Source organism: Gekko japonicus, unplaced genomic scaffold (assembly GCF_001447785.1).
Source record: "Gekko japonicus isolate JY-2015 unplaced genomic scaffold, Gekko_japonicus_V1.1 scaffold428, whole genome shotgun sequence".
Taxonomy (NCBI): domain Eukaryota; kingdom Metazoa; phylum Chordata; class Lepidosauria; order Squamata; family Gekkonidae; genus Gekko; species Gekko japonicus.
In genome coordinates, this window is record NW_015165842.1 from 685,183 (window position 1) to 709,563 (window position 24,381).

The 24,381-nt window shown below is 43.7% G+C and overlaps 1 protein-coding gene across 3 annotated transcripts in view; it reads left to right on the forward strand.

Moving 5' to 3' along the window:
- ZC3H13 (zinc finger CCCH-type containing 13) overlaps positions 1-24,381 on the forward strand; it is a 71,380-nt gene that overhangs the window by 33,315 nt on the left and 13,684 nt on the right. For all 3 annotated transcript variants that reach the window (XM_015411023.1, XM_015411024.1, XM_015411025.1), the window contains 11 exons: positions 1,487-1,684; positions 2,189-2,359; positions 5,320-5,630; positions 7,253-7,711; positions 10,494-10,676; positions 13,014-13,458; positions 16,781-16,884; positions 17,554-18,564; positions 19,661-20,155; positions 20,632-20,781; positions 22,639-22,839. In XM_015411023.1, the coding sequence (XP_015266509.1) occupies positions 1,487-1,684; positions 2,189-2,359; positions 5,320-5,630; positions 7,253-7,711; positions 10,494-10,676; positions 13,014-13,458; positions 16,781-16,884; positions 17,554-18,564; positions 19,661-20,155; positions 20,632-20,781; positions 22,639-22,839 (3,728 nt within the window). The remainder of the gene's footprint in view (positions 1-1,486; positions 1,685-2,188; positions 2,360-5,319; positions 5,631-7,252; positions 7,712-10,493; positions 10,677-13,013; positions 13,459-16,780; positions 16,885-17,553; positions 18,565-19,660; positions 20,156-20,631; positions 20,782-22,638; positions 22,840-24,381) is intronic.

Consider the following 24,381-nt stretch of genomic DNA (forward strand, 5'->3'; position numbering starts at 1 on the left):
TGCTGCCCTCAGAGCACAGCTTTTACCACCTCCTCTGCTCCATTTCTCTCCCCTGTGGAATAGTATGTTGCTGCCAGGTACATTTGTTATATTTATGGCCCTTTGCTTTCTCATATTTCTTTTTGAGTCCGCACTTAGTGGAGAAAAGCAGGGCTAAAAGATACAAATAAGTAAAAACAGATAAAAAATTTCCCCCGTAGCAAAGTTTAAAGGGAGATAAGAGGACACTGCATCCAAACTCCATAATTAACCCTGTTCAGAATTTTCTGAAGGCCGGACTAAAATGCCGCAGGCCAAAATGCCCTTGCTTTGCACAGGAATCAAAATCAGGCAGCAGTGGCAGCATCTCCTATCAGAACCTTGCAGTTGTCCCTGAAATCTGTGAAAGTTTATACAGGACAAAATTTCCGTTTTTTAAAATATATGTATATGTTGCTTGTGGTGATTGAACATACCCCAAATTAAATCTCAGCTGACTGTGGATGCTTCTTGAATGGATAAACTGTCTCTGACTTTATGAAAAGAAAATAGCCATTAGACAGTTTGTCATTAAGGTGTAGTCTTGAATAGTGGAGGAATAGACTGACGACATATGCAGGATCATACTTTTATGCCCTTCACAATAATAGCTGCAGGTAAGTTTATACTCAGTCATTAAAGATGAGGAGTCTTTCTGTACCAAAGTACAGAAGAAAAGTTTACTCTTTTACCATTCTGGTGGTTGTCTTAGGGCGTGTATTCAGTTGTTTACGAGCACCGAACATCTTACATTTTATTTATGTAAACTGTGATGAGGCTTAAGTAACTCTGCGCCCCATCTTTTTCACCTCAGCCCCCATTAGAACTTCACAATCTCCTTTCTGATTTTTCAGAGATGTCTGTTTTCCCTTCCCGGCAGTTGGAAGCTCTGTCTGTTTGCTGGTTGGTTTGTGTCCCTTTCTGAGTATAGGCAGCAGGCTAGTTCTGGGAGGAGCTGAAATCTCTGCTCGTATTTAAAGCGGGACCCCAGCTCCCAGGGCTCTGATTCGTGGTGGCAGCAAACATTTAAGCTGATTAAGGCGGGGAAGTGGGCAGGAATTGCAGAAAGACACGTGGGCACATGTCGTGTGGGTTCCCTGACTGTTCCACGGAGACAGCTAATGCAGTTGTCCTGCTGCAAAAGTAATACTGGGCAAGTTTTTTAGTTATGTCCTTATTTGCCACAGAGATTGACCCAGATCACATGTAGTAAATTGATACTTGTGAAGAGCCCTCAGTGTAAGCCAGCCATTATGCACAGGAAGATGCAGGAGGTCTCTGTGCGTCAGCCACACGGTGAACAGCAGCAGGTTTAAATGACCACGGTGGTCTTCAGGTGAAAATCTTTGCTACTTTTTGAAGCCATTGGTTGCATGACTGTAAAGGTTGGGGGTTATTCGGGCAGTGTTGTGTGATTTACATACAAACTGATTTAGCCCTTGAAACATTTTTGTGTGTGCATTTTTAGGAGTTCAAAAAACAACCACAGCAAAAAGAAGGGGCCTCGTACACCGAGTCCACCTCCGCCAGTACAGGACGAGATGTCACGAAGCAAAAAACACAAAGAAAAACATAAAGTTAAAGAACGGTTAGAAGAGAAGCCAAGGGAGGTAAAAGAGAGAGGCCGTGAATTTGAAAGGCACAAAGAGAAAAAAGAGAAGCAAAGGTAACTGCAGTTGGTTCAGTGTGGTTTCATTTTGTTTAGTGTGTCTGATGCTGCTGAATTTGTAATTCAAAGACTACTAGGCGACATTTTGGGGGCTTTATGTCCAGCTTGCTACACCCTCCATTAAGGTCACTGAGATGTGTGATTTTCATGAACCTATGCATGCTGCAATTTGTGGGGTTTTCTGCATTCATTTTATTTCATTTTGTGGGGTTTTCTGCATTCATTTTATTTCAGCTTGAAGTTCACTGATTGCTTACAAACCATTCTGTTGACATTTTGAGCACATCCGTTATGAAGCAGCAGTATAATGATAGTATTTTTACACTGCTTCAAACTATGCACTGTGCAAAAGTTAAAAGGAGATGAATTTTATTGATTGCTTAGAATGTATTATAGACAGATAAGTGGAAGCGACGCACAAACTAGGTTATTAATGCCAATATTGCTTTTGATTTTTGGGCAGCTTGTTGATACTGCCTTCCTGCTTTGTGTATTCCTCAGAGACACCTCGGAAAGTTCTCATAGGCAAAGACGGTCGCCTAGTCCAGAAGAACATTCTGGTAGTAATTCTTCTCCTTCAAGAGAATATTCTCCTGCCACAAGGAGAAGGCAAACCTCTTGGGCTCCAGCTAAGTCCAGCAGCCATAAGCATTCTTTCTCACCATCTTGCAGGTAGAATAATTATTTACTATATTATATACACCCTCTTATGGATAGACTCCTGCCAACCTAGCAGTTCGAAAGCAAGAAATTGCAAGTAGATAAATAGGTACCACTTCGGTGGGAAGGTAACAGCATTCTGTGTGCCTTGGTGTTTAGTCATGCTGGCCACATGACCACGGAAACGTCTTCGGACACCGCTGGCTCTTCAGCTTTGAAACGGAGATGAGCACCGCAACCCTAGAGTCGGATTCGACTGGCTTTCGAGCAAGGGAACCTTTACCTTTATGGATAGAGGTCATTGTTTACTCATGTGGATTTCAGAATTGTTAAGAGAAGCTTTGACTGGAAGTTACTACTAAGAGATACAAATAGAAAATGCTCCCCATTGTCGTTTCCATGCTCTTTTTACTCTTGCTAAACATTTTTATTTCCTAATGCGTAAGTATAGAAGAATCTTTATACTGGCACGCTGTAATGCCCACCCAACAGCAGAAATGGAAGGATGGCACTTAGAAGTATCAGTTATTCATCACTTATGTAAATGTGATACACATCAGGTAGAGTCATTATTTAATGTAATGTTATATTGCCCTCTGTACAATAAACTGAGAGAGAAATATATCATCCCTTGGACAAGGAATTTAGATGAAATGTTTGAGATCCAAAGGATACATTTTCTTTTAAATTTGCTCATTACAAAAGTTAACCATTGACATAGCGAAGTTTCTTTCAGTGGCCTTTTTTATAAGTGAGGAAAACTTCTCTTAAAGTCAGCAGATGGCCTTTTTGGCTAATAAGCATTAGGAACCTGTGAACAGAATTGTTAAGGGACTTTCACACCACTCAGAAAACTGAAATTTGTTCTACTCATATGTGAGACAAAGCACATGGATGACTAAAGTGGAATTTTTGTGACACCAACAGTGAAAACAATGGGACGCAGTGTTTACCTCACTCCAGTGCAAATCACAGCAGGCGACACATAGGGCAGAATGATGGGGTATGGGAGATATATTTCCGATTCACATAATTAAATAAGCTTGGATAAGTGTGAGAAATGCTGTTAGGAGCAGCCAGGAAAATGTATCTGCTAGCTTGTAAGCATAGTTAAAACTGACGCTTTCAGCTGTCAGTGCAAAGCTGCCCATGGGGTAGAATGCTGGGCTAAAGGGGAAAATGTTTTGTTGGCATGTAAACCAACAAACTTTTTATTTTACCATAATTTTTTGGGACTAGAGCATGAGCTCATGCATCTGATGAAGTGGGCTGTAGTCCATGAAAACGTACGCAAGAATAAAAATTTGCTACTTTTTAAGGTGTCGCCTGTTTGCTTCTGCTGCTACAGACTAGCTCAGCTATGCTTCCGGAGCTCTGCTTCTCCTCTTGGCAAAAGGCAGCTTACAAACCATAAAACGTTACTGATTAAATCAAAGTATTTCCTCTCTCCTCCCAAAAAGATACCAGGTGTCTGACAAAGGGAAGTTTGACTTTCAAAAGCGCATACCCCCAAAATCTTGTTGGTCTGTAAGATGCTACTCGACTCTAATCTAGCTGTTGTCCTGCAGACCAACACGACTACTCTCTAGTCTCAAACTGTATTGTAGCGGTCAGGAATTTCTTTTTTTGCTTAGAGAATACATTCCAAATTAGCTTTCAGAAGCATAGAACTAGAGAATCTTTCAACTGACAATAGTTACGTTAACAAAAGCTAAGCAGCTTTCAGGTATCACCAACTGTTAACAGTTTTATTAAAAGTAGAGACCAGATCACAGAATGTGCCTTTCTTGCTTCTCAGTACGCCCTCCTAATAAATCTGGATTTCAGGAGATCCCCATGGAACGGTGGGAGGAGAGGGGGGGAAGTGGAGGTCGGATGGGAGGGGGAGGGATAAACCAAAGTATAACAATGTTGAAGTATGTGCCATTATGCCTACAGAACAGCACCTTTGGACCCAGCCTTCTGTTCATGGCTTATAGCAGCCAGGATCAAAGTATAATATGGAAGTTGAGCACTATATATGAGTGTGTACTTGTTTTGTATCTAGATCACAGTGTTGTCACCCAATGTGTTAACTGATTGTCAGAGAGCTGCCTTAACAAACCTTCTGATGCTACAGCATTATTGTTTTGGTTGCTGCAGATGTTAGGTAGACAGTCATGACATAACAGCTTGGATCCGACAGTCATTCCTGTGGACAGAAGGGAATTCCATCTGTGGAAGCTGTTGTACTGCAGACCAACACGACTACTCTCTAGTTTCAAACTGTCTTGTCGCCGTCAGGAATTTCTATTTTTGCTTAGAGGATACAATCCAAATTAGCTTTCAGAAGCATAGAACTAGAGAATCTTTCAACTGACAATAGTTACGTTAACAAAAGCTAAGCAGCTTTCAGGTATCACCAACTGTTAACAGTTTTATTAAAAGTAGAGACCAGATCACAGAATGTGCCTTTCTTGCTTCTCAGTACGCCCTCCTAATAAATCTGGATTTCAGGAGATCCCCATGGAACGGTGGGAGGAGAGGGGGGGAAGTGGAGGTCGGATGGGAGGGGGAGGGATAAACCAAAGTATAACAATGTTGAAGTATGTGCCGTTATGCCTACAGAACAGCACCTTTGGACCCAGCCTTCTGTTCATGGCTTATAGCAGCCAGGATCAAAGTATAATATGGAAGTTGAGCACTATATATGAGTGTGTACTTGTTTTGTATCTAGATCACAGTGTTGTCCCCCCCCGGAACATCAAGAGTCGGAGATCTGCAGTGGGAATGGAGAACTGGAGAAAACTGCACCCTCTTTGTTTGTGGAAATTCACCACAGGATCCACCCCCTGTGTGTGAATACTCGATTGTTGTGCATGAGAGGAAAATATCAACAATGTTTATTTGAGAAATAATGATTTCAGATGACATGGTTTGCTATAAAGCTCAAAACAGTTCATATGACAAAATTTGGATTTCTGCATCTGCAGGTCTTCTTCGCCGCCAACTCAGCGTCATTCTCCCGTCTCTTCAAGGCATCACTCTTCTTCGTCTCAGTCGGGATCTTCTGTCCAAAGGCACTCCCCTTCCCCGCGTCACAAAAGATCTCCTTCCCCCTCTTACAATAGGACAGCTTCCCCGCCTGTGGGGCGGTCTTCCTCTCCTTATCCCCACCGCACTTCACCTTCTTCTCAGCAAAAACAGACCCCTTCAAGACACCGTTCGCCTGGCAGAGAGAGAAGTCGGCATGATCGTGAACGGATTTCACAGTCACATGATCGGCGCCATGAAAGGAGGGATGGTATAATAAACTAATTTCAGAACATCTTTATATTTGCAGACCATAACGTAGTTTTTAAAGTTATTATGGGTCAGCTACTTTTTCTCCCAAAAGACTTTAAACTCAAGCCTAAAATTGCCGGCTGAATTATTAATAAAATCATCAGCCTCCTTCCATATAAAAAAAAAATTCCAGAAGGCTGGACAGCATTTTCATCTTGTCTCTTGGACCAGATATGTGACTGGACACAACTATTAAACCTGGAATTATTTTAAAATTGTAGACTGAGAAAGGAAGAATCAACACGTCCTTGTCCAATTAAGCCATTCTTCATAGGGTTGCCAGGCCGTCACCTTGCACCTCGAAAAGCGTTGGAAGTAGGGCAAGGAGTGGAAATGAAAACCTGGAAGTGATGTCAGCACATCAGAAAACTCTCTGGAATTCCCCCAAAACTCTATGGTAATTTTTTTGGGAATTCCAGAGATGTCACTTCATGTTTTCACCTAGAAGTAATGTTAACACGTCAGTCAACATCATTTCTGCCCCCTGACCTGGGCACAAGGGCAGGCCGGGAGATGGCCTGCCTGGTCTGGGCATATGGTAACCATAGTTCTCAAGCATGTGATTAATGAACATTAGACAGACAGACAGACAGGTTTTTCAAAAGCTTTCATTAAAGTCTCTTCCCAAAGGCTCCTGGAAGAAATTTGGCAGTGGTAATGTGGATTAGTAACTGCTTCAAATGGAATCTAATGGAATGAAACCTCAAGGTGCCTTCAAAGAGTGTCATATGGATTTCTCCAAACTGGACAGCAAAATGGTGGAAGAGCTGTAGTTGTAAAGCAAAGTGATGCACACTGGAACATCAACCCCCCCCCCAGACTTCCCCCCCCAGACTTTCATATATTGGTCTATACTGGCAGTCTATGGAAGGAGGTCATTGTGTCTGTTCTTTGTCCTCATGTGCTCCCCCCTCCTTGATTTCTTTGTTCATATCAAATTGTTGTTTGCTCTTACTTTGGAACCTACCCCCAAACCAGCATTGGCAAGTCATGGTTTGAAGTGGGTTTTCAATTCTAGCGGGCAAGCTTCAAACTGTTTTAGTAAGTGAGCAAAGAAACCAGAGTGGAGAGAAGGGAACATGTAAGGTCAAGACACAACAGCAGTGACCGAACAGTGCTTTGGTGTTACGTGTGAATCGGACCAGCGTACATAATATTTTGGGGAAAAAAACTCTGCAAGATGTATTTTACTGCAATAACTTCAGGTTGGCTGTCTCAAATATAATACGGCTGGCTGTGCTTTGAAGCGTTTGTTTTGGGTAGCAGATAGCAGCAGGGGAACTATTCTCTGCCTTCAGTCTTCCGTTGTAGTTTTAAAGAAAAATGCTCTTCTGCCCGAAAAGTGTGGGGAGAGTCATGATGCAAAAATGTCTAACAGATACCAGAATGCATATAAAAATGACATGGGGGTTGAGAGTAGATCCTTACTTGGAATAGGCACCAAACTCGACTTTTAAACAATTTTCATTTGCTTTTTTCCACTGTAGTGTGTTATTCATAGGTTTCATTGTACTTTGGTATAGTTGATTTGTAACAGAGTTGTTGAATATGTAACTGAAGGTGCATTAATTTCATTTTCAGACACAAGAGGGAAAAGGGGGAGAGAGAGAGACAACCGAGATGATCGAGACTATGACCAAGAACAGAGCACCCCCAGAGACCATAGAGATGATAGAGAATCTCGTGATGGGCGGGATCGGAGGGAAACCAGAGAGACTAGAGACCGCAGGGATCTAAGAGAATCCAGAGATGCTCGGGACTCACGGGACACGCGGGACTGTAGCAGAGATAATAAAGAAAGCCGTGACCAGAGGGACCTGCGTTCCACACGTGATACACATGACTACAGAGACAGAGAGTGTCGAGAGACCCATAAGAAAGAAGAGCAATATCAGGAAGAAACACGTAGCTATGGAAGAACCCATGGCAGAGAAGAGAGTTCTCGTACTGAAACAAGGACAGACTCCAGAAGTGAAACCAGAAATGAAACCAGAAGTACCGGCAGAAGTAGAGGGAGAGGCCCTGAGTTATCAGACAAGGGTACAATAGATGAAATGCTGAATTCGTCATTTAATGATTCCGTGCTAAAATGCTGCTATGTCAATGTGGTATCAGAACAATTTCCGTACTTTCATTTCCTCCTGTCCTTGACCCATTCCAGTCCGGTTTTCACCCGGGATATGGGACAGAGACAGTACTGGTTGCCCTGACTGATGACCTCCGTAGGCATCTGGATCGAGGTTGTGTGGCGGAGCTGTTGTTGTTAGATCTGTTGGCCGCATTTGATACTGTCGACCATCAGCTGCTGTCCCGCTGCCTCACCGACGTGGGGATCCAGGGGCTCGCCCTTCAATGGCTTGCCTCGTTTCTCCAAGGTCGGGGACAGAGGATAGTGCTAGGGGAACAGCAGTCCCAGAGGCATCCGCTGGAATGTGGGGTGCCTCGGGGGGCGGTGCTTTCCCCGATGCTGTTTAACATATATATGCGCCCCCTCGCCCAGATTGCCCGGAGGTATGGGCTAGGGTGCCATCAATACGCAGATGACACCCAGCTCTATTTGATGTTGGGCGGCCAGTCGGACTCCAACCCAGAAGATCTGCACTGGGCTTTACAAGCCGTGGCTGGGTGGCTCAGACGGAGCAGGCTGAAATTAAACCCACGAAGACGGAGGTCCTGTGCTTGAGTCGGACTGGACCGGGGTTAGGGCTCCCGCTTCCGACCTTCGACGGGGAACCTCTGGTGCCAGCTTCGGAGGTTGGGAGCTTGGGAGTGCTCCTGGACCCCACCTTAACGATGGAGACCCAGGTGGCAGCCACTGCCAGATCGATCTTTTATCATCTTCGGCCGGTACGGCAGTTGGTTCCTTTCCTCGACCGCAACGACCTAGCTACAGTGATCCATGTGACGGTCACCTCGAGGCGAGACTACTGTAACGCTCTCTACATGGGGCTGCCTTTGTTGCAAATCTGGAAGCTGCAGCTGGTGCAGAATGCTGCGGCCAGGCTGTTGGTGGGCGCCCCTAGGTGGGAGCACACCCGACCTGTACTGAAAGCGCTGCACTGGCTACGTATAGCATACCGGATTCGCTTCAGAGTGCTAGTGCTCACCTTTAAAGCCCTACTTGGCCAGGGTCTGACATACCTGAGGGACCGCATTTCCCCACATATTCCCCAAAGAGCATTTTAATCGGGGTCACAACACCGGCTGGTGACCCTGGGCCCCAAGGAGGCCAGGCTTGCGGCAACGAGGGCCAGGTCCTTTTCAGTGGCGGCTCCTATCTGGTAGAATGAGCTCCCGGAGGAGATCAGGGCCCTGTGGGACCTCGTGCAGTTCCGCAGGGCCTGTAAGACAGAGCTGTTCCACCAGGCTTTCGAGTAGGAGCCCCCACTGCCACTACCACCACTGCTCCAGTACAGAGTGATACTGCCGGAGGGCCAGGTAACATCTATCTACGGCCCTAGCTCTCCCCTTCTGTTTGCAAGATGTTGGGGAGTTTTATCTTTGTATCCGATGGAATTGAATTTTAACTGTTTTATCTATTTTATATACTATATGCACTTTGTGCCGTGTGCAAGCCGCCCTGAGCCCGTTCGCGGGGAGGAGGGGGTATAAATACAATGAAATAAATAAATAAACTGCAATGCACATCCAGAATACTGTTCAATGCATATTTAAGCATGGGTTCCAGAGAGCCATGAAATGCTCTTATGGAGCCAGTGCTTAATAGAAAACTAAAAATAGTAGTTCTGTTGTTATTTGCTTGTTTGTTGCCTTTCCTGTTGCAACTTGAAAGGTTTTTAGTAGGCCCATAGCCAGGATTTTGTGGTTTGTGGGGCAGATGGGGGGGGGGGCTGAAGTTCTCAGTACAGAAAGAAAAGCCATTTAGCCAATAGAAAGCTGTTACCAGGATAGATCTCTAAATTGCAAGCTGTTGACTGCTTTAGATGACAGTTCTCAGCTGCTGGAATTTAAATTACTTCTGCCAGCCTAAGCAACAATTCTGATAACAAGCCAGCAGGTGGAGGTGATGACTTCTGTAATCAAGGAAGCTAACATTTAGGCAGAAAAGCTCTCTTGAAGGAAACCGGTTTCTTGACACAAAGTTAGAAGGGATCCTAGACGTCACCTACTCCAATCCCCTTGCTCAGTGCAGGAATTTGCCAACTACAGCACCCTACTCAGCTTAAAGGCGTGCACACCTTTAAAAAAATGTTTAAAAATGATTTTTAAAAAGCATTTACAGGATAAATTATTGTGGTGCTGTGCCTTTAAGAAAGGGGGTGGAGCCCCCAAAAGCCCCACCATCGCTATGGGCACGTTATTTAGTATCTTGTCCAAACAGTTCCATGGGTGGCTCATTTTCAGAGTCTGACATCAGCCAGACTAATAACTCTGCAAACACTTACTTGCTTTGGTGCTGCTGATCTCTTTTTGTTTGTTGATTTGTTTTTAGTATGCTGTGGTCTGGATTTTGTGGCTAATCTGTGGATGGGGGGTGGCTGTCATGTGGAGGGTTGTGCTTTTGAACAGGCATTGGGCCCGATCAACTTCTGGTTTTCTCCAGCAACATTTACCATATGTATCCATTTTATGGTGGATTTTTCACACTGCACTGCAAACAAGTTTATCAACGTTATTTAGTATCTAGCCACCAGAATAAGTATTGGAACAATAGTACTACTCAGCTTAAAAAAAAAAAGAAGTTAAAGCTTTAAATTGTGCAGGACCTTGTTTTTCTGTTTGTACAAGGTTTTCTCATAAAAATTCATGCGAAACTGTGACAGTAGACTTCCTGTGCTTTCTACATGTATATTTCCATTAGGTAGTCGAGGAACACGGGGGTCTCAGGTGGATAGCCACACCACTAGTAGCAGCTACCACGACAACTGGGAATCACGGAGCAGTTATACTGACAGGGATCGCTATGAAACCCGAGAACACGCGAGAGATTCTTCCTTTGAGAGAAGACATGGTGAAAGGGATAAACGTGACAACAGAGATAGAGGTATGCCGATAATTGCTGGTTCAGAAATGTGCAGTTACCACTTTTTTATGTTTGTCTTCCCAGAGGGGGCGAGATGAGAACAGGGCAATTTTCTTGAAGGTAACAAAGGTACAAATTCCATGAAAATTACATGAAAAAGTGCAATTGTTGTGCACAAGAGCAAAATCTGATGTCAGTAAAGGCACCACGATTGTTAAATCCTCTATGCAATATTTTTAACTGCAGAATTCTTGCTAAGACCAGCCTGATTTTAATCAAAAGCAAATGGAACTTTTAACAATTTCCCAGTACAAAATAACCCAAATATATTAATCATTCTATCACAGCAGCAAGCTAACTGCTCTGTTTTTAAAAAACTGTGAAATAGTCCTTGAACGATAATTGCTTCTGATCTGGGAGCTTATCCTCTGTGGTGAATGAGGGAAGTTGAAACAAGGAAGTAGTTACTCATTGGTCTTTCAATCTTCCAAAGATTGTCTGTGCCTCTGTTTTGAAACATTGGAAAAATCCATTCTCTTGTGTCTTATTTTACACAGGATTTAAAATTTAGGGTTGACCATTTAACTGGTAAGACCAGATTTGAGAAGGTGTTGGTGAATCATTTGTCAAAAGCATGACTTTATTAGAACAAAATACATGTTCTGCTACTTATTCTGATTGCAGATAAATTTTTAGTTGTTGTAAAACAATGCAGTTCACTTTATTAAAAATTGTAACGAGTTACAGTTTTTAACAATGTTAAGTGCGCTTTTTGTACATGTGAATAATTCACTCAACAGTTCTTCCCTTTGGCTTTTATCTTGGATTACTGGGGCTGCCTACCTTATCAGTAATTAAAATGGGAGTAAAACAAATACTGGCGAAAAAGAATTACAGTTTGTAAAAGATCAAGATGGGTAGCCGTGTTAGTCTGTCTGTAACAGTAGCAAAGAGCAAGAGTCCATAGCACCTTCAAGACCAACAAAATATGTGGCAGGTGATGAGCTTTCGTGAGGCCCTGCTCACTTCTCCAGAACTGTGCTGAGCAGGCACTAGGCCAGGTCTTCCTGTTGGAGGTGCCTGCAGTTGTAGCAGATGGTCAGTAGAAGTTGTGGTGTTCTGGGTACAGGGCAGCCCTCATTCCTGCCCACTGCTTTCACCTTCATTACATTTTTTTAAAAGGTCAGCTGTCAACTTCATAGGGGCGTTCATGGAATAGTTGATCATGGTCATAAGAACATAAGAAAAACCAATGGCCCATCCAGTCCAACACTCTGTGCCAGACAGTGGCCAAAACCTAGGTGCCTTCAGGAGGTCCACCAGTGGGACCAGAACTCCAGAAGCCCTCCCACTGTTGCCCCTCAAGCACCAAGAATACAGAGCATCACATCCCCAGACATAACGTTCCATCTATACCTCATAGCTAATAGCCACTGATGGACCTCTGCTCCATATCTTCATCCAGTTCCCTCTTGAAGCATTCTACACTTGTAGCCGCCGCCACTTCCTGTGGCAGTGAAATAACAAATAGCAGGCCATCAGTTGACTGGTTATGAACAGGCTAGCTGACTGGCTCTTTTGAAGCAGTTGAATAGTTATGGCTGTGCCATGTCTGGTTCCATGTCTAAATGCATATCCGATGATTATGGAAAGCTTAATTCCTAAGCACACAATTATGTCTTTCCCCCAAATTTTGTTGGTCACTGTAAATGTTGAATAGGGAATGTTTCTCATCAATAGTTTTATTTCTCTTGTGCCATTTTGGGGAGTACTCTTTTCCTTCCCCCCTCACTGCCTTTTACTTTCATCTCTTGCGATCCTTTTCTAACTTGAAGCAGGGTATTTGTGTAGCCTCTGTTCGACCGAAAATATAAAACCAAGTTCCTGGGTTTATAAAATTAAGCACACATTTTACCAAGTGGGTGTTTCCCACTACTATTTTCTGGAGGAGCGTAATCCTACATTAAAAGCCAACACCTGGGCTTTCCAGAACCCAGTGATCAAACAGTTTGCCGTAAATTGTCAGACTGCAGGTGACAAAGTTCTATTTTAGCTAAGGTAATCTTGCATTATTGTGGCACATCTTTTTACACCGCCTTTACTGCATCTGAAATTATAGTTCCACATATAAAACACTAGAATCCATACAGGAAACAGGGTTGCTGTTTTGGGTGACCTTCTTTTTCGAGATGTGTTCACCACCTCTTCTCTGTGGTAGATGTGTCTTTTGTATCTTGAGTATTCTTGGGCAAGTTTGGTGTAGCAGGCAAGAGGTCAGTCCTCTTTGTTCTAGCAAAATTAGCCTTAACCTATCTGCCTGAAGTAGTCACTGGAAATGAAACTTGTTTGCTGTTACAGATCAGAGACCAAGCTCACCAATACGACACCAAGGAAGAAGCGATGACCTTGAACGTGATGAAAGACTTGAAGAACGAAGGGTAGATCGGGGTGAAGATAGAAGAGATGAAAGAACCAGGGATCGTGAGAGGGAGCGGGAAAGAGAGAGAGAAGCTGAACGCGATCGTGCCCGTGAGAGAGAAAGGGAGAGAGAAAGAGAGAAGGAAAGAGAGCGTGAACGGGAAAGGGAGCATGACAGAGAGCGAGAACGGGAAAGAGAGAGGGAGAGAGAGCGGGAAAGGGAACGAGAGCGGGAGCGAGAAAGGGGACGGGAAAGAGAGAAAGAAAGAGAACGTCAGAGAGAATGGGACGACAAAGAAAGAGGAAGAGAAGAACGCAGAGAAAAGAGAGAAGATGTCCGTGAAGAAAGGAGCACAAGAGACAGCCGCGAAGAGAGGAAGTCAAAGTAAGTCTGTTTCTTAAAAAGTGAATGCGATATTCAAAATAATGCTAACCCCTGCTCGCTCTGTCCAGCGTCACATATTTGTTTCTCTTTGATATTTTGTGGGATAGACAGTGGATTTTTGCTGGTAGGATTTTTCTATAGGCCAGCAGACTTTGGGAGATTGCTCATGGCTGGATATTGGCAATGAATGTATTGGGAGGGGTTACATGTGGTGTTGCTTTAATACTGTGTCTGTGGTTGGGCCTGGCACACTGGACAATGTGGGCTAGGATTGTGAAAAGATGCAGGAGCATGGCTTATAAAATTTTGCAAAATCAATAAATTGTTCATTGCAAACACATGCTTCTGGCAACTGAACAGATGACTGTATATGTGGATGTCACTGGGTGGTCAATATAGAAATCAGATAGATACATAATTGGAAGCAAAAGATGGAGAAATCTAGGAGCTAATTGTTGTACCCACCACAAATAGTATCTGAAGTAAGAATAAAGCTGATGAAGAACACTAAAATAATCAGTGGCAAAATATAATCTAAATAACATCCTTGAAGATTTTAGAAACTATGCAAAGAACAGATTTGCGTTATCAAGTTCAGCTGAATGTGAGCTGAGGAACTGTGGGTTGAAACCAGAGATATTATCAATGAGGAATGTGCAAAGTCTATTCCTGTAGCCAAAAGAAATGAAAAGCCTCAATGGATGACTGATGAAACTCTTAAAATTGCTAAAGGTAGGTGAAAAAGAAAAGTGAGACAGGAATAGGATTCTAAATGCAGCTTTTCAGTGACTTGCACATAGAGATGAAGAGAACTATTATTATAACCAGTTTAAAGAAACAGAAGAGAACAACAACAACAAAAAGGGAACACACAAGATCTTTTCCGCAAGATCCAAGAAATCAAAGGGACCACGGCTAGGGATGCTGAAAGATCAACATGGAAATACATTATCTGGAGGTGGGGTCTACGACACAACGATGGTGGACGCCTATCCCAGCTCTCTGGGAAGGCGTACTGCACAGCAGCGAGGAGGAGAGGTGCCGCTGGATCGGCACCCCCACGGGAGTTTGGGGAGAACTCCCAAGCCATAGGGCTTTTAAGGGTGAGCCTCTTTTCCTGCTAACTGCAGGGAGATGGAGGCTCCCCTCCGCCCTGACGGTCCCTCTCACTCACGGTCCCTCTCACGGTCCCTCTTAGCGAGGCCACAAGCTGTGTCAACCCGATCAAGCGCAGGAGATCTAGCGGAGGAGCGATTAAGAGCGTGGTCAAGATAAAGACCAACAATGAACTGTGAGTTAAGGAGTGAACTGTGAGTGAAAATGAGCGATTTGTCTTCAGAAGAGGAAATCCCCCCCCCCAATGAAAAACATCTTGAGCGATTGGAACGTGCTGAGACAGGAACGCCTCTCAAGGCATTTACATAAATGAGGGGGGGGGAGAGAGAAAAGATTGTAAACTGATACTTGAAATGAAATCCCCCCCCCCGAAACCACTTAAGCGATTATAGGGGGGTGCCTCTCTGACAGGTTTACATAAACGGATGAGGGGAGGGGGAGAGGGAGAGACAGCTGTAATCGGAAACTTCTGAAAGACTTTATTTACAAGTGTGCAAGCCTGTTGTGGAATATTTCCATGAGCTTTTAAACAGCGAATGCGATTTGCAGAGCCGAGAAGAAAGAGATTTTATTAAAAATAAAATGTTGAAATGGCAGGCACTCTAAAAAAGATGGCGAAAACTCCGAGATGAAGGGAACTTGACGTCACTGCACTAGTAGCAGAAGCCATTAAGCTGATTCTGGAGCAACTTGTTGGTATTAACCAGCAGCTTGCCAAGATAAGCCAACAATTTGTGTCCCGGCTGCTCCAGGAGGCGATAGTAGAAAAAATGGAATTGAGGGCTTTCAAAGCGAATGAGATGGTCACTAAATTAAACAGCAATCTCAATGAGAAAAGAAGAAAAAGCACAAGAGAAACAGGAAAAATTTACAAAGATTTAACTCCTTTGCAAGTGTTTTTAGAAAGTGTCATCTTAAAGCCTGAGAAAAAAGAGCTGGAGTTTCCCTTCACAATCAAGACTGGCGGTTTTATTCCTTTGGATGGAAGAAGATTGAGTTGCAGTGAACGTCTAAGAAGATATCAAGACTTGAGAGTTTTAGTATAGATGTAAAGGCGGAAGGACTTTGCAAATTGCCTTTATGAAGCGAGCCGGAGGAGATGCTCGGGAAATCTTCTCATAGCAAGTAACAAACATATAAGCTTAGAAAGACAGGTCCTCACAAAGTATATTGTTTATTAACAGCTTTTTAATTAATAGTAGTTTAACAGGGAATGATCTCCTAACCTTGGGTTTTTAGTTTAGTGTGGGTTGCCTTTTCTTTCTCCCTAATTGTAGTCCCCCTATCCCTATTTTTTCTTGGTAGTTTGTGTAGTATTTAAAAAAAAAATCCCCTCCGGGGGCTTAAAAAAAGAGAGAAATACATTATCTGATGAGGATAAAATAAAGATGGAAACAATACACTGAAGTGCTATACAGAAGAGATGAAAGGACGACAGATTTCTTCCCAAAAAAACCACCACTTTTGATGAAGAACCTGCATTTTTAGAAAATGAAGTGAAAGCTGCACTCAAAGCAATTGGGAGAAGCAAATTACCAGGAGTAGATGGGATATCAGTGGAGCTATTTCAAGCTACAGGAACTGAGTCCCTCAAAATTTGCCAACAGATATGGAAAACAAAACAATAATCTATAGACTGGAGACGTTCAGTCTACATTCCAATTCCGAAAAAAGGAGATGTCAAAGAGGTCTTCTTGCTGTTGATATTTCCTCCTGCCAGCTTGAAATGACTCCAGACAGCCTCCAAGTTTGCCAAAGATGGAGATGCACACAATGCTGTTGAGTTAGGATCAGGCAAATAGAAGTGAGGGCTGGGTGATCGTGGGTGGGGTCAGTAGAAGCCTGGAGCTCATTTGGACGTGCCATGCATGGTTAGGTGGCTCTGCCCCATCTCTGATCACAGCCGTCTTATTCATGTGTATTTGATGGTTTATTGCTTACTTTCCCCACCTGCTTTCTCCAGGGAGCTCAGGATAGCATGCATAGTTCTCTCCTCCTCCCTTTTATCTTCACAAGGACCCTGTAAGGGTAGGTCAAACTGAGAGGCAATGACTGACCCAAGGTCACTCAGTTGGTTTAATGGTTTAGCCCTAGTCCACTACTCTAACCAGCCCACCGCAACTCTTCTTTGCAATTAGGGTTGCTGTGAGATCGCTTAGAACTAAGCTGCGAAGGATTTGATTGCCGTTTTTTTAATCCAATACAGAAAGCGCCACAGGAACGAAAGCAGTCCCAGCCCTCGTAAGTCGCCCAAGCGTCGCCGTGAGCATTCTCCTGACAGTGATGCCTACAACAGCGGAGATGATCAAAGTAAGTAGCAGTGTGCTGACATATAAGTCAGAAGTAGACATTTGTTACCTGGTTATAGAGAAAAGCAGGCATTTTTGAAATACGGAATCATCTCTCCTGCTTTTTGTGCAAGTTTTGGCTTCCCTTCCCCTAAGCCACATGGATGCCATGTTAGAAGGTACTTTTGCTATGCTTAAAAATGTGAATAAGGTGTCGAAGCACAGAACGCGTAGACTTCCTTTTTATTAAAAGAAAAATCACAGAAACTGGCCGTTAGCTCTCAATTCCCTTTCCTCAGCTTCTTTCTTCCTCTCGCAGTGGAATTGTTGTTGTATGTTTAATCGCCTTGTATAAAATGCTTAAAACCCTCATTTAAAACGTATTTGATTTTTTTCTCTCTCTCATTGGGGGGGGTGTCTAGAAGACAAATAAAATGGAACATGTGCATAATATTGGCGGTTTTGCAGTGCGCCGTCTGCACACCAGACTTCTCAGCTGTGTGTTAATCTGGGAATACAAAGTACAATTTGCCCCTTCTCTAAGAGTAACTGATGAAGGATTCTCAAATACTAGCTCCCAAACGGGGTGGCGGTGGTGCATGCAACACCCTTTTCTGTGACATAAGGGATATAGCCAGAAAAAGGGTTTGTTGAAGTTTCATGCTCTCATGTGTATTTTCGTCTATCGTAGATGAAAAACGCCGACTACTGAGTCAGGTTGTGCGGCCTCAGGAATCCCGCTCACTTAGCCCTGCGCATCTTTCAGAAGACAAGCAGAGTCGATGGAAAGAGACTGAGCGAAAGCCAGAGAGGAAGGACAGCTCCAGACATTATGAAGAAACTGACTTCAAAGAGCGAACTTCTTCGGTGGACAAACAGCGGGAGCAGAGAGAGCCAAGAGAAGTTAATGAAAGTTCAAGAAGCAGGGTCCCAGAGACCGTGGTTCGGCCTTCTGAAGAACGTGAGGCAGCCGATCACCTGCACGAGGATAAGAAAAAATGTAAAGTACAGAAAAAGACCACAAAGAAAAAGAAAGAGGACGACGTCGCGTTAGATCGCTACGTCAGCGAGCCGCCCGTGGAGAAAAACCAAGTCTTTTCCCCCAAGAAAGGCCAGAAAAAGAAAAACGCTGAAAAGAAGCGCAAAAGATCAAAAGGCGATTCCGAGGCTTCTGATGAAGACAGTGGCCCCCACCAGAAGAAGAAAAAGGGGCCAAGAACCCCTCCCGTAACCGCAAAAGAGGAACTGGTGGAAGTGGTGCCCGAGAAGCCTGCTGTGGTAGAAGCTGCCCCCAAAAAAGAGGACACGACGTTTAGTGACTGGTCAGACGAAGATGTACCAGAGCGCGGAGAAACTATTCTGGAAAGAGGTTCCGAAGAGCCCCCCAGAAACAGCCACCGTGCGAGAGCGGAAGCTGTGGAGACTTCACACGTGGTTGAAGAAGCGCCCCACGTCAAACCGGCCGAACAGAAACGCAGCAGCAGTCTCTGTAGCAATCGAAGCCGTACCTCGAGTCGACTCCGATCGCCTTCCAACGATTCTGCTCACCGTAGCGGAGATGACCAGGCAGCGATGAAGAAAATCCTGCACAGCAGCTCCAGCGACAGAGAGAGGGAGAGAAGGTGCCTGGAAATCGCCGGAGAACGGAAGTCAAGAATCGATCAGCTAAAACGAGGGGTTCCTAGCCGCAGCACATCATCAGGTATTGCCGGTTGTGCTGAAATATTTAATTCATTTTCAGTCAGTTGAGGCAGAACCGTACAAATAGAAGGCGCTGTTTTTTTGTTGATTTTTTTTTTTGGTCACCCCTCATCTCTAGATCTGCTTCGCAGGCCGAAAGATTGAACGTAATTGACAGTAGCTGTGTAGTGGTTCTTCTCACCTCCCAAACAAGCTTGCACTCCTGTGATCTTAACATAGAGGCTATCCGTGTTAAATTTGGCTTGATTCCTGCAGAGAGGTCAAAATAACTCAGAGCTAAAATCAGCACCTGCATTCAGTAAATTGACTCTGTTAAATCCTTGAATCTGTAAAAACCACAGAACGGGGATTAACAGGGGGTCTTTTGGAATCTGAAATATGGGTAAACTGATTGGTGGCTCAGTACACCATCTCCTAGTCCCAAATTCAGAGCCTACAGCTTCTCTTCCAATACCCCCCCCTTTATTCAAATGAAGAGGTGCTCCACATTTAGAAGCACTAAACCTCTGAATCCCAGAGCCAGGAGGTGACATCAGGGGAAGGTCTCGACCTCTGTGCCTTATTGTTCGCCTGCCAGAGGAGCTGGTTGAGGCCACCGTGTGAGACAGGATGCTGAACTAGGTGGACTACTGGTCTGATCCAGCAGGGCTCTTCTTATGTTCTTTTGCTTCAGTTTGTCAAAATCATTTGGGGGGCAGTGGAAACCAGTGTTCCCTCTAAGCTGAGTTAGTGTGAGGCTAGCTCACAGTTTTTTAGCCTCCGGCTCACACATTTTTGTCTCCGCTCAGGAAGGAGGGCTCCAGAGCTATTTATATTTATGCAGCAGCCAAATCGCTCGCTCACCACTTTAATGCCCGCAGCTCACAAAGTAGAATTTCTGCTCACAAGACTCCACAGCTTAGAGGGAGCATTGGTGTAACTTGGGAACAAGACTACAGGCACAGAATTCTGAATCTAAAGTGGGATTTGTTTCTGTTTGAAAGCCTTATTCTTATGTGCCAGCTTAAAAAAAATATTAAATATTTCACTCTGATAGTTTTAAAAACTGTATTTGATGTTGCTTACACGATCGTGTACCCTCTTAATATTTCATTCAGATCGACAAGATTCCCGAAGCCACAGTTCAAGGCGAAGCTCACCTGAATCGGATCGCCAAGGGCACTCGAGATCCGGGTCCTTTGACAGCAGGGAGAGAGGACAGGACAGGGACCGGCACGAGCACGATCGGGACCGGGAGAGACGGGATGGGAGGCAAAGGGAGTGGGACAGAGATGCAAATAAAGACTGGCTAAGGAGTCGAGACCGTGACAGAATAAGGGAGCGGGAGCGGCAGCGGGAAAAAAGGAGGGACCTGGACCGTGAAAAAGAGAGGCCGCTGCCGGAGACTACTGAGCGGGAGAGAGGTCTCAATGTTCCCTCCCAAACCGAGGGATCCAAGCACAGCGAAATGAAACCAGTCAAAGAGCATCTGGAGTTTGAAGGGATCTGTCTGGACTCTACCTCCCTAGAGAAGGAAAGACCGGATAAAGACCTGGGGTCTCTGCAAGGATTTGAAGACGGGATTGAGGCTGAGAAAGCAGAAAACTTAGAAGGTTGGGAAAACACACTGTCAGTTTAATTTTGCTTTCTTTCAGAGAAATGCGCATGGGGGGGGGGTCCTCTTGATGGAGAACTAAGTATTTCAGCTTCTCTTTATTTGAGCATTCTCATTGTGGGACCACTCCAAATATTTTATCCCAGCAGTGTAGGTGCCTTTTTTTTTTTTTTTAGCCATGACACCATGGCTTGATTAGAATTTGTCTGAGACGCATGAGTCTGCTGCTTCATGTAAGTGACTTAACTGTACAGAGAAGGCATCCACCTGGGTCAGATAAATGATAGCATAAGTATGTTTTGGGTGCGGGAAGAGGAAAGCTTCCTGTCAATCTTTTGAGCCGCATGTTTTTAAAGATCTGCCTGCATCAACGTTATCAGTCTCCCACGGTTCTATGCTCTGGGGAAAAGTACTGTTGAACTTGAAGGGGTGTCGATAGATACATTTTGATGTTTCCCTTTCCCCCCCCAGTAGGTGGAGATGATGAAGCCAAAATAGATGATATGCAGTCACTGGTGTCTGGTGCTGGCGAATATGAACCAATCAGTGATGATGAATTGGATGAAATCTTGGCAGGTGATGCCGAGAAGAGGGAGGATCAGCAGGATGAGGAGAAGATGCCAGGTAAGCTCATGCACTAAGACGAAAATCAGCCCTCTGCGCCAAGATTCTGTGCACCCGGCATAAACTATGTGAATTAAGCAAGCATTCCCGATGCTGGGAAATCATATTAGGCCCTATCTTGCTCAAGAATAGGATGAAATGGAATTTGTAAATGTAAGCCTGCATTTGAAGTAGAATAGGCCTCGCAGCCCCATTAAGACATGTCTCAAATCTTATGAAAAAAGCAGGGCATAGAACTACTGCTCCAGGATAGCCACCGGTGTGAGGTTATTCACAGTGTATACTGAAGGAGGGAGCATTCCCAAAGTGTAGAACAGTGGTGTACTCCTATCAGTCCCCTAGACACCAGTCGTCATTATTTGATTTATACTGCAGGTGTTATTTTTTTAAAGGGGCCAGTTTTTAATGTTTATACTTGAGTCAGTGTTCACTGTAAGCTGAGTTAGTGTGAGCTAGCTCACAGTTTTTTAGCCTCCGGCTCACACATTTTTGTCTTAGCTCAGGAAGGGTGGCTCCAGAGCAAACTAATTTATGCAGTAGCCAAATCGCTCGCTCACAACTTTAATGGCAGTAGCTCACAAAGTAGAATTTTTGCTCACAAGATTCCACAGCTTAGAAGGAGCATTGCTTGGAGTATATTTGTTTGAAGAGCCATATTACTGAAATCACATCAGAGCATTAGATAATGTGGATTTGTTTCAGTCTACTTTTCTAAGTGAGGAGCCTTTTAAACCTTTTTCTCAGGCTTTTTTTTTTTAAAGCGTGGAAGCCAGTTGAGTTGAGTGTAATGAATGGGTGTGGCCTCTCTTCAAGGCAGGTGGGTGAATGTAGCCCAGGTTTCAGCGGGAAAGATAGAATGACGGCACAAACAGGGTTCTTGATTATCATCTCAGTACTCAAGAGAGAGACTGATACTTTCCCTCACTTCAACAAACAAAAAAAAGGCAGGTGGATTTGGGGTGGTTTTCAAATGAAAGATGGTGACTGTCGTAAATAAGCATATCATCCTGATATCTCTATGCTCAAGGAAGATGATTACAGTAACAGGAGCATTTGTATTTTCCCTTTGAGGATGGTATAGCACTATTCAGTGCTGATAGAGAAAGAAGCCTCCCAGATTCCCAGTGAGAAAGGCAAGCTGTAAATAAATATATCTTGATTCCGATACCAGAGTTCTAAGGGGAAATGTCTCATTATAGGGCGCTTCCACACATGCTAAATAATGCACTTTCGATCCAGTTCAGCGACCATTTGCAAGTGGATTTTGTCATTTCACACAGCAAAATCCAGTTGCAAAGTTCACTGAAAGTGGATTGAAAGTGCATTATTTAGTGTGTGTGAAAGCGCCCTATATAAACAATCTGTTGAAACCTTGGCCAGTTTAAGCAAATCAGGGTATGAAGCTATGTGTAATCCACTTTGAGTCCTGCGAGAAATGCAGATGGTAAATAAATAAATAACATTGAGCCAGAAAGGAAAACAGATGAAATTAGCTGAAATATTTGATTCACATTTGAAGGATAAACTAGTAGCTTTACAAAGAGTTAACTTTGAAGTTACATAGACTTTTTTTAGTGTGTATTGAGAAAGTAAACTAATTGCTGCAGTAATTCATTCATTCAATGGTCTTTTGTTTATATAATTGGTTAATTTTGCCAATGTTGCATACTCAGCTAGTTTTTCTTCCTGACTCTCTATTGTAGGACAGTCTTCTGTCTTTCATTTCATTGCAAATATTATTCTGGCCTTTTAACTGTTTTTTAATATCTCTTTTAAGACCTAATGTGTACGTGTTGCTCTACCTGATTGTGCCCCATTAACCGGAGTGGTGCTTCTCTGCTCTTCATGTGTTTGCAGATCCAGTGGATGTCATAGATGTTGACTGGTCCAGTCTTATGCCAAAGCAGCCCAAAGAGCTACGGGAGCCTGGAGCCGCCCTTCTAAAATTTACTCCTGGTGCTGTTATGTTGAGAGTTGGCATTTCCAAACAACTAGCTGGCCCTCAGCTCTTCACCAAAATAAAAGAGACCTGCCAGAGAGCGGTGGAGAAACCGAAAGGTAATTATTCGATTTCTTGATTTAGAAATGCTGCTTCTCTGGAGACCTGCTTGAAGCTCACCTGATTAGCCACCAAAAAAAGAAAGTAAGAACGAAAAAGAAAAAAAAGAAAACCAATTGGGAATGAGCCAGGGAGCAATTTTAACCTTCATTTCATATTTGAGCACAGATCACAATGGAACAGCTGTATGGGATGAACGACATGCCCATTGATATGATGGAGTGTGTGTGTGTGTCAAAAAGACTAGTATATTGCAAATGTATGGACTTCTATGGACTCCTCTGCTCTCAAAGACACATTTCACCCGTACTGGGAATCTCTGGTCAGTGAGTTCTCAGGGCCAAGGGCTGTGGACAGAATTCGTTCTCTCTATAATAGTATCCCCAAGGGTGCCTCTTTCATTTTCTCTTGGGTAAGTGAATGACTGCCCATTCACTGCTATGGAGAAGACAGTGAACTTAGACATCATTATGGTAGGGGCTTAAGTATGTTTCCCTGACCCCACCAACCAAGAATCGAGACAGCTGCCATCTGTAAAGGCATTCCCTTTTAACACCATAGCTCACACTTGAGTTGCATAAATGGACTCTGTTATGCAGATGTCACAGAAGCTGTTCAAGTGATTGGCCTGACAGCTAACAACCCTAGTTTTATGTCCGGATGTTTGTGTTGGTTCGTTTCCAAAATTTCTTTTAGCTATCATGTGCTTCACTTGGGTATCGCGTGTTTCACTTAGTCTTGGAATTGAGGCCAAATGTATTTACAACCTGTTCCATCCCGCTGTAGCTGTATTTCACCTTAATAGCACTATTATCATGCACTGCAGGTGAAAATTGGATTTTGCTTGCTTAACCCAGATTGTTAAAAAACAGCTTGAACAAGGAAGTTTGTTTTATAGCATCACTTAAACGAGGCTTTAATGATTCTCTGGGGGGAGCGAATTCATAACTGGAAAGTAGTCGCTCAGGACATATCTGGGTGTCCCTAAACCTGCACAGATGGAAGAGAGTTTAAAAAAATATATTATGCTTCTAGGGGAATAGACATTGTGTAGAAAGAGAAGTTTGTCATAATTGCAGTGTAAAGTCTCCAGCTGTTATTCAGGTGTTTTGTCTTTAGTGGTTTATAACCTGCTGCTCAGCAACATGGAAATGGTTGCCCACAATAAGAAGACTTTTTTTTAGCCAAACAGTTGACTGGCAAGGTGTTGGTCTGATTCTGAAGCTGCTTTTTATATTTCACTTTGATTGCCAGGTAAAGTTGGACTGCCTTAGCAGATGTTTGGAACTTTTTTTAAAAAATCACCTATCATTTCCCCCTTGACTTAAAAAAAAAAATGCCCATACAAGTTCTTCAAAATAAATGTTATTGTGCACTCGCAGCACTTGGCAGATCCATGGCATAGAAAGGTAGCCTTCAAAATGTTGTCCAGGGAATGCTGGAGTTTCCTTGGGGTTGGGACAATCCAGGGTTTCCCCAATGAGGTCAACATCTGGCTTGCCACCACTTGCAGCCCGTCTTTCCTCTTGGCAGGTGTCTGT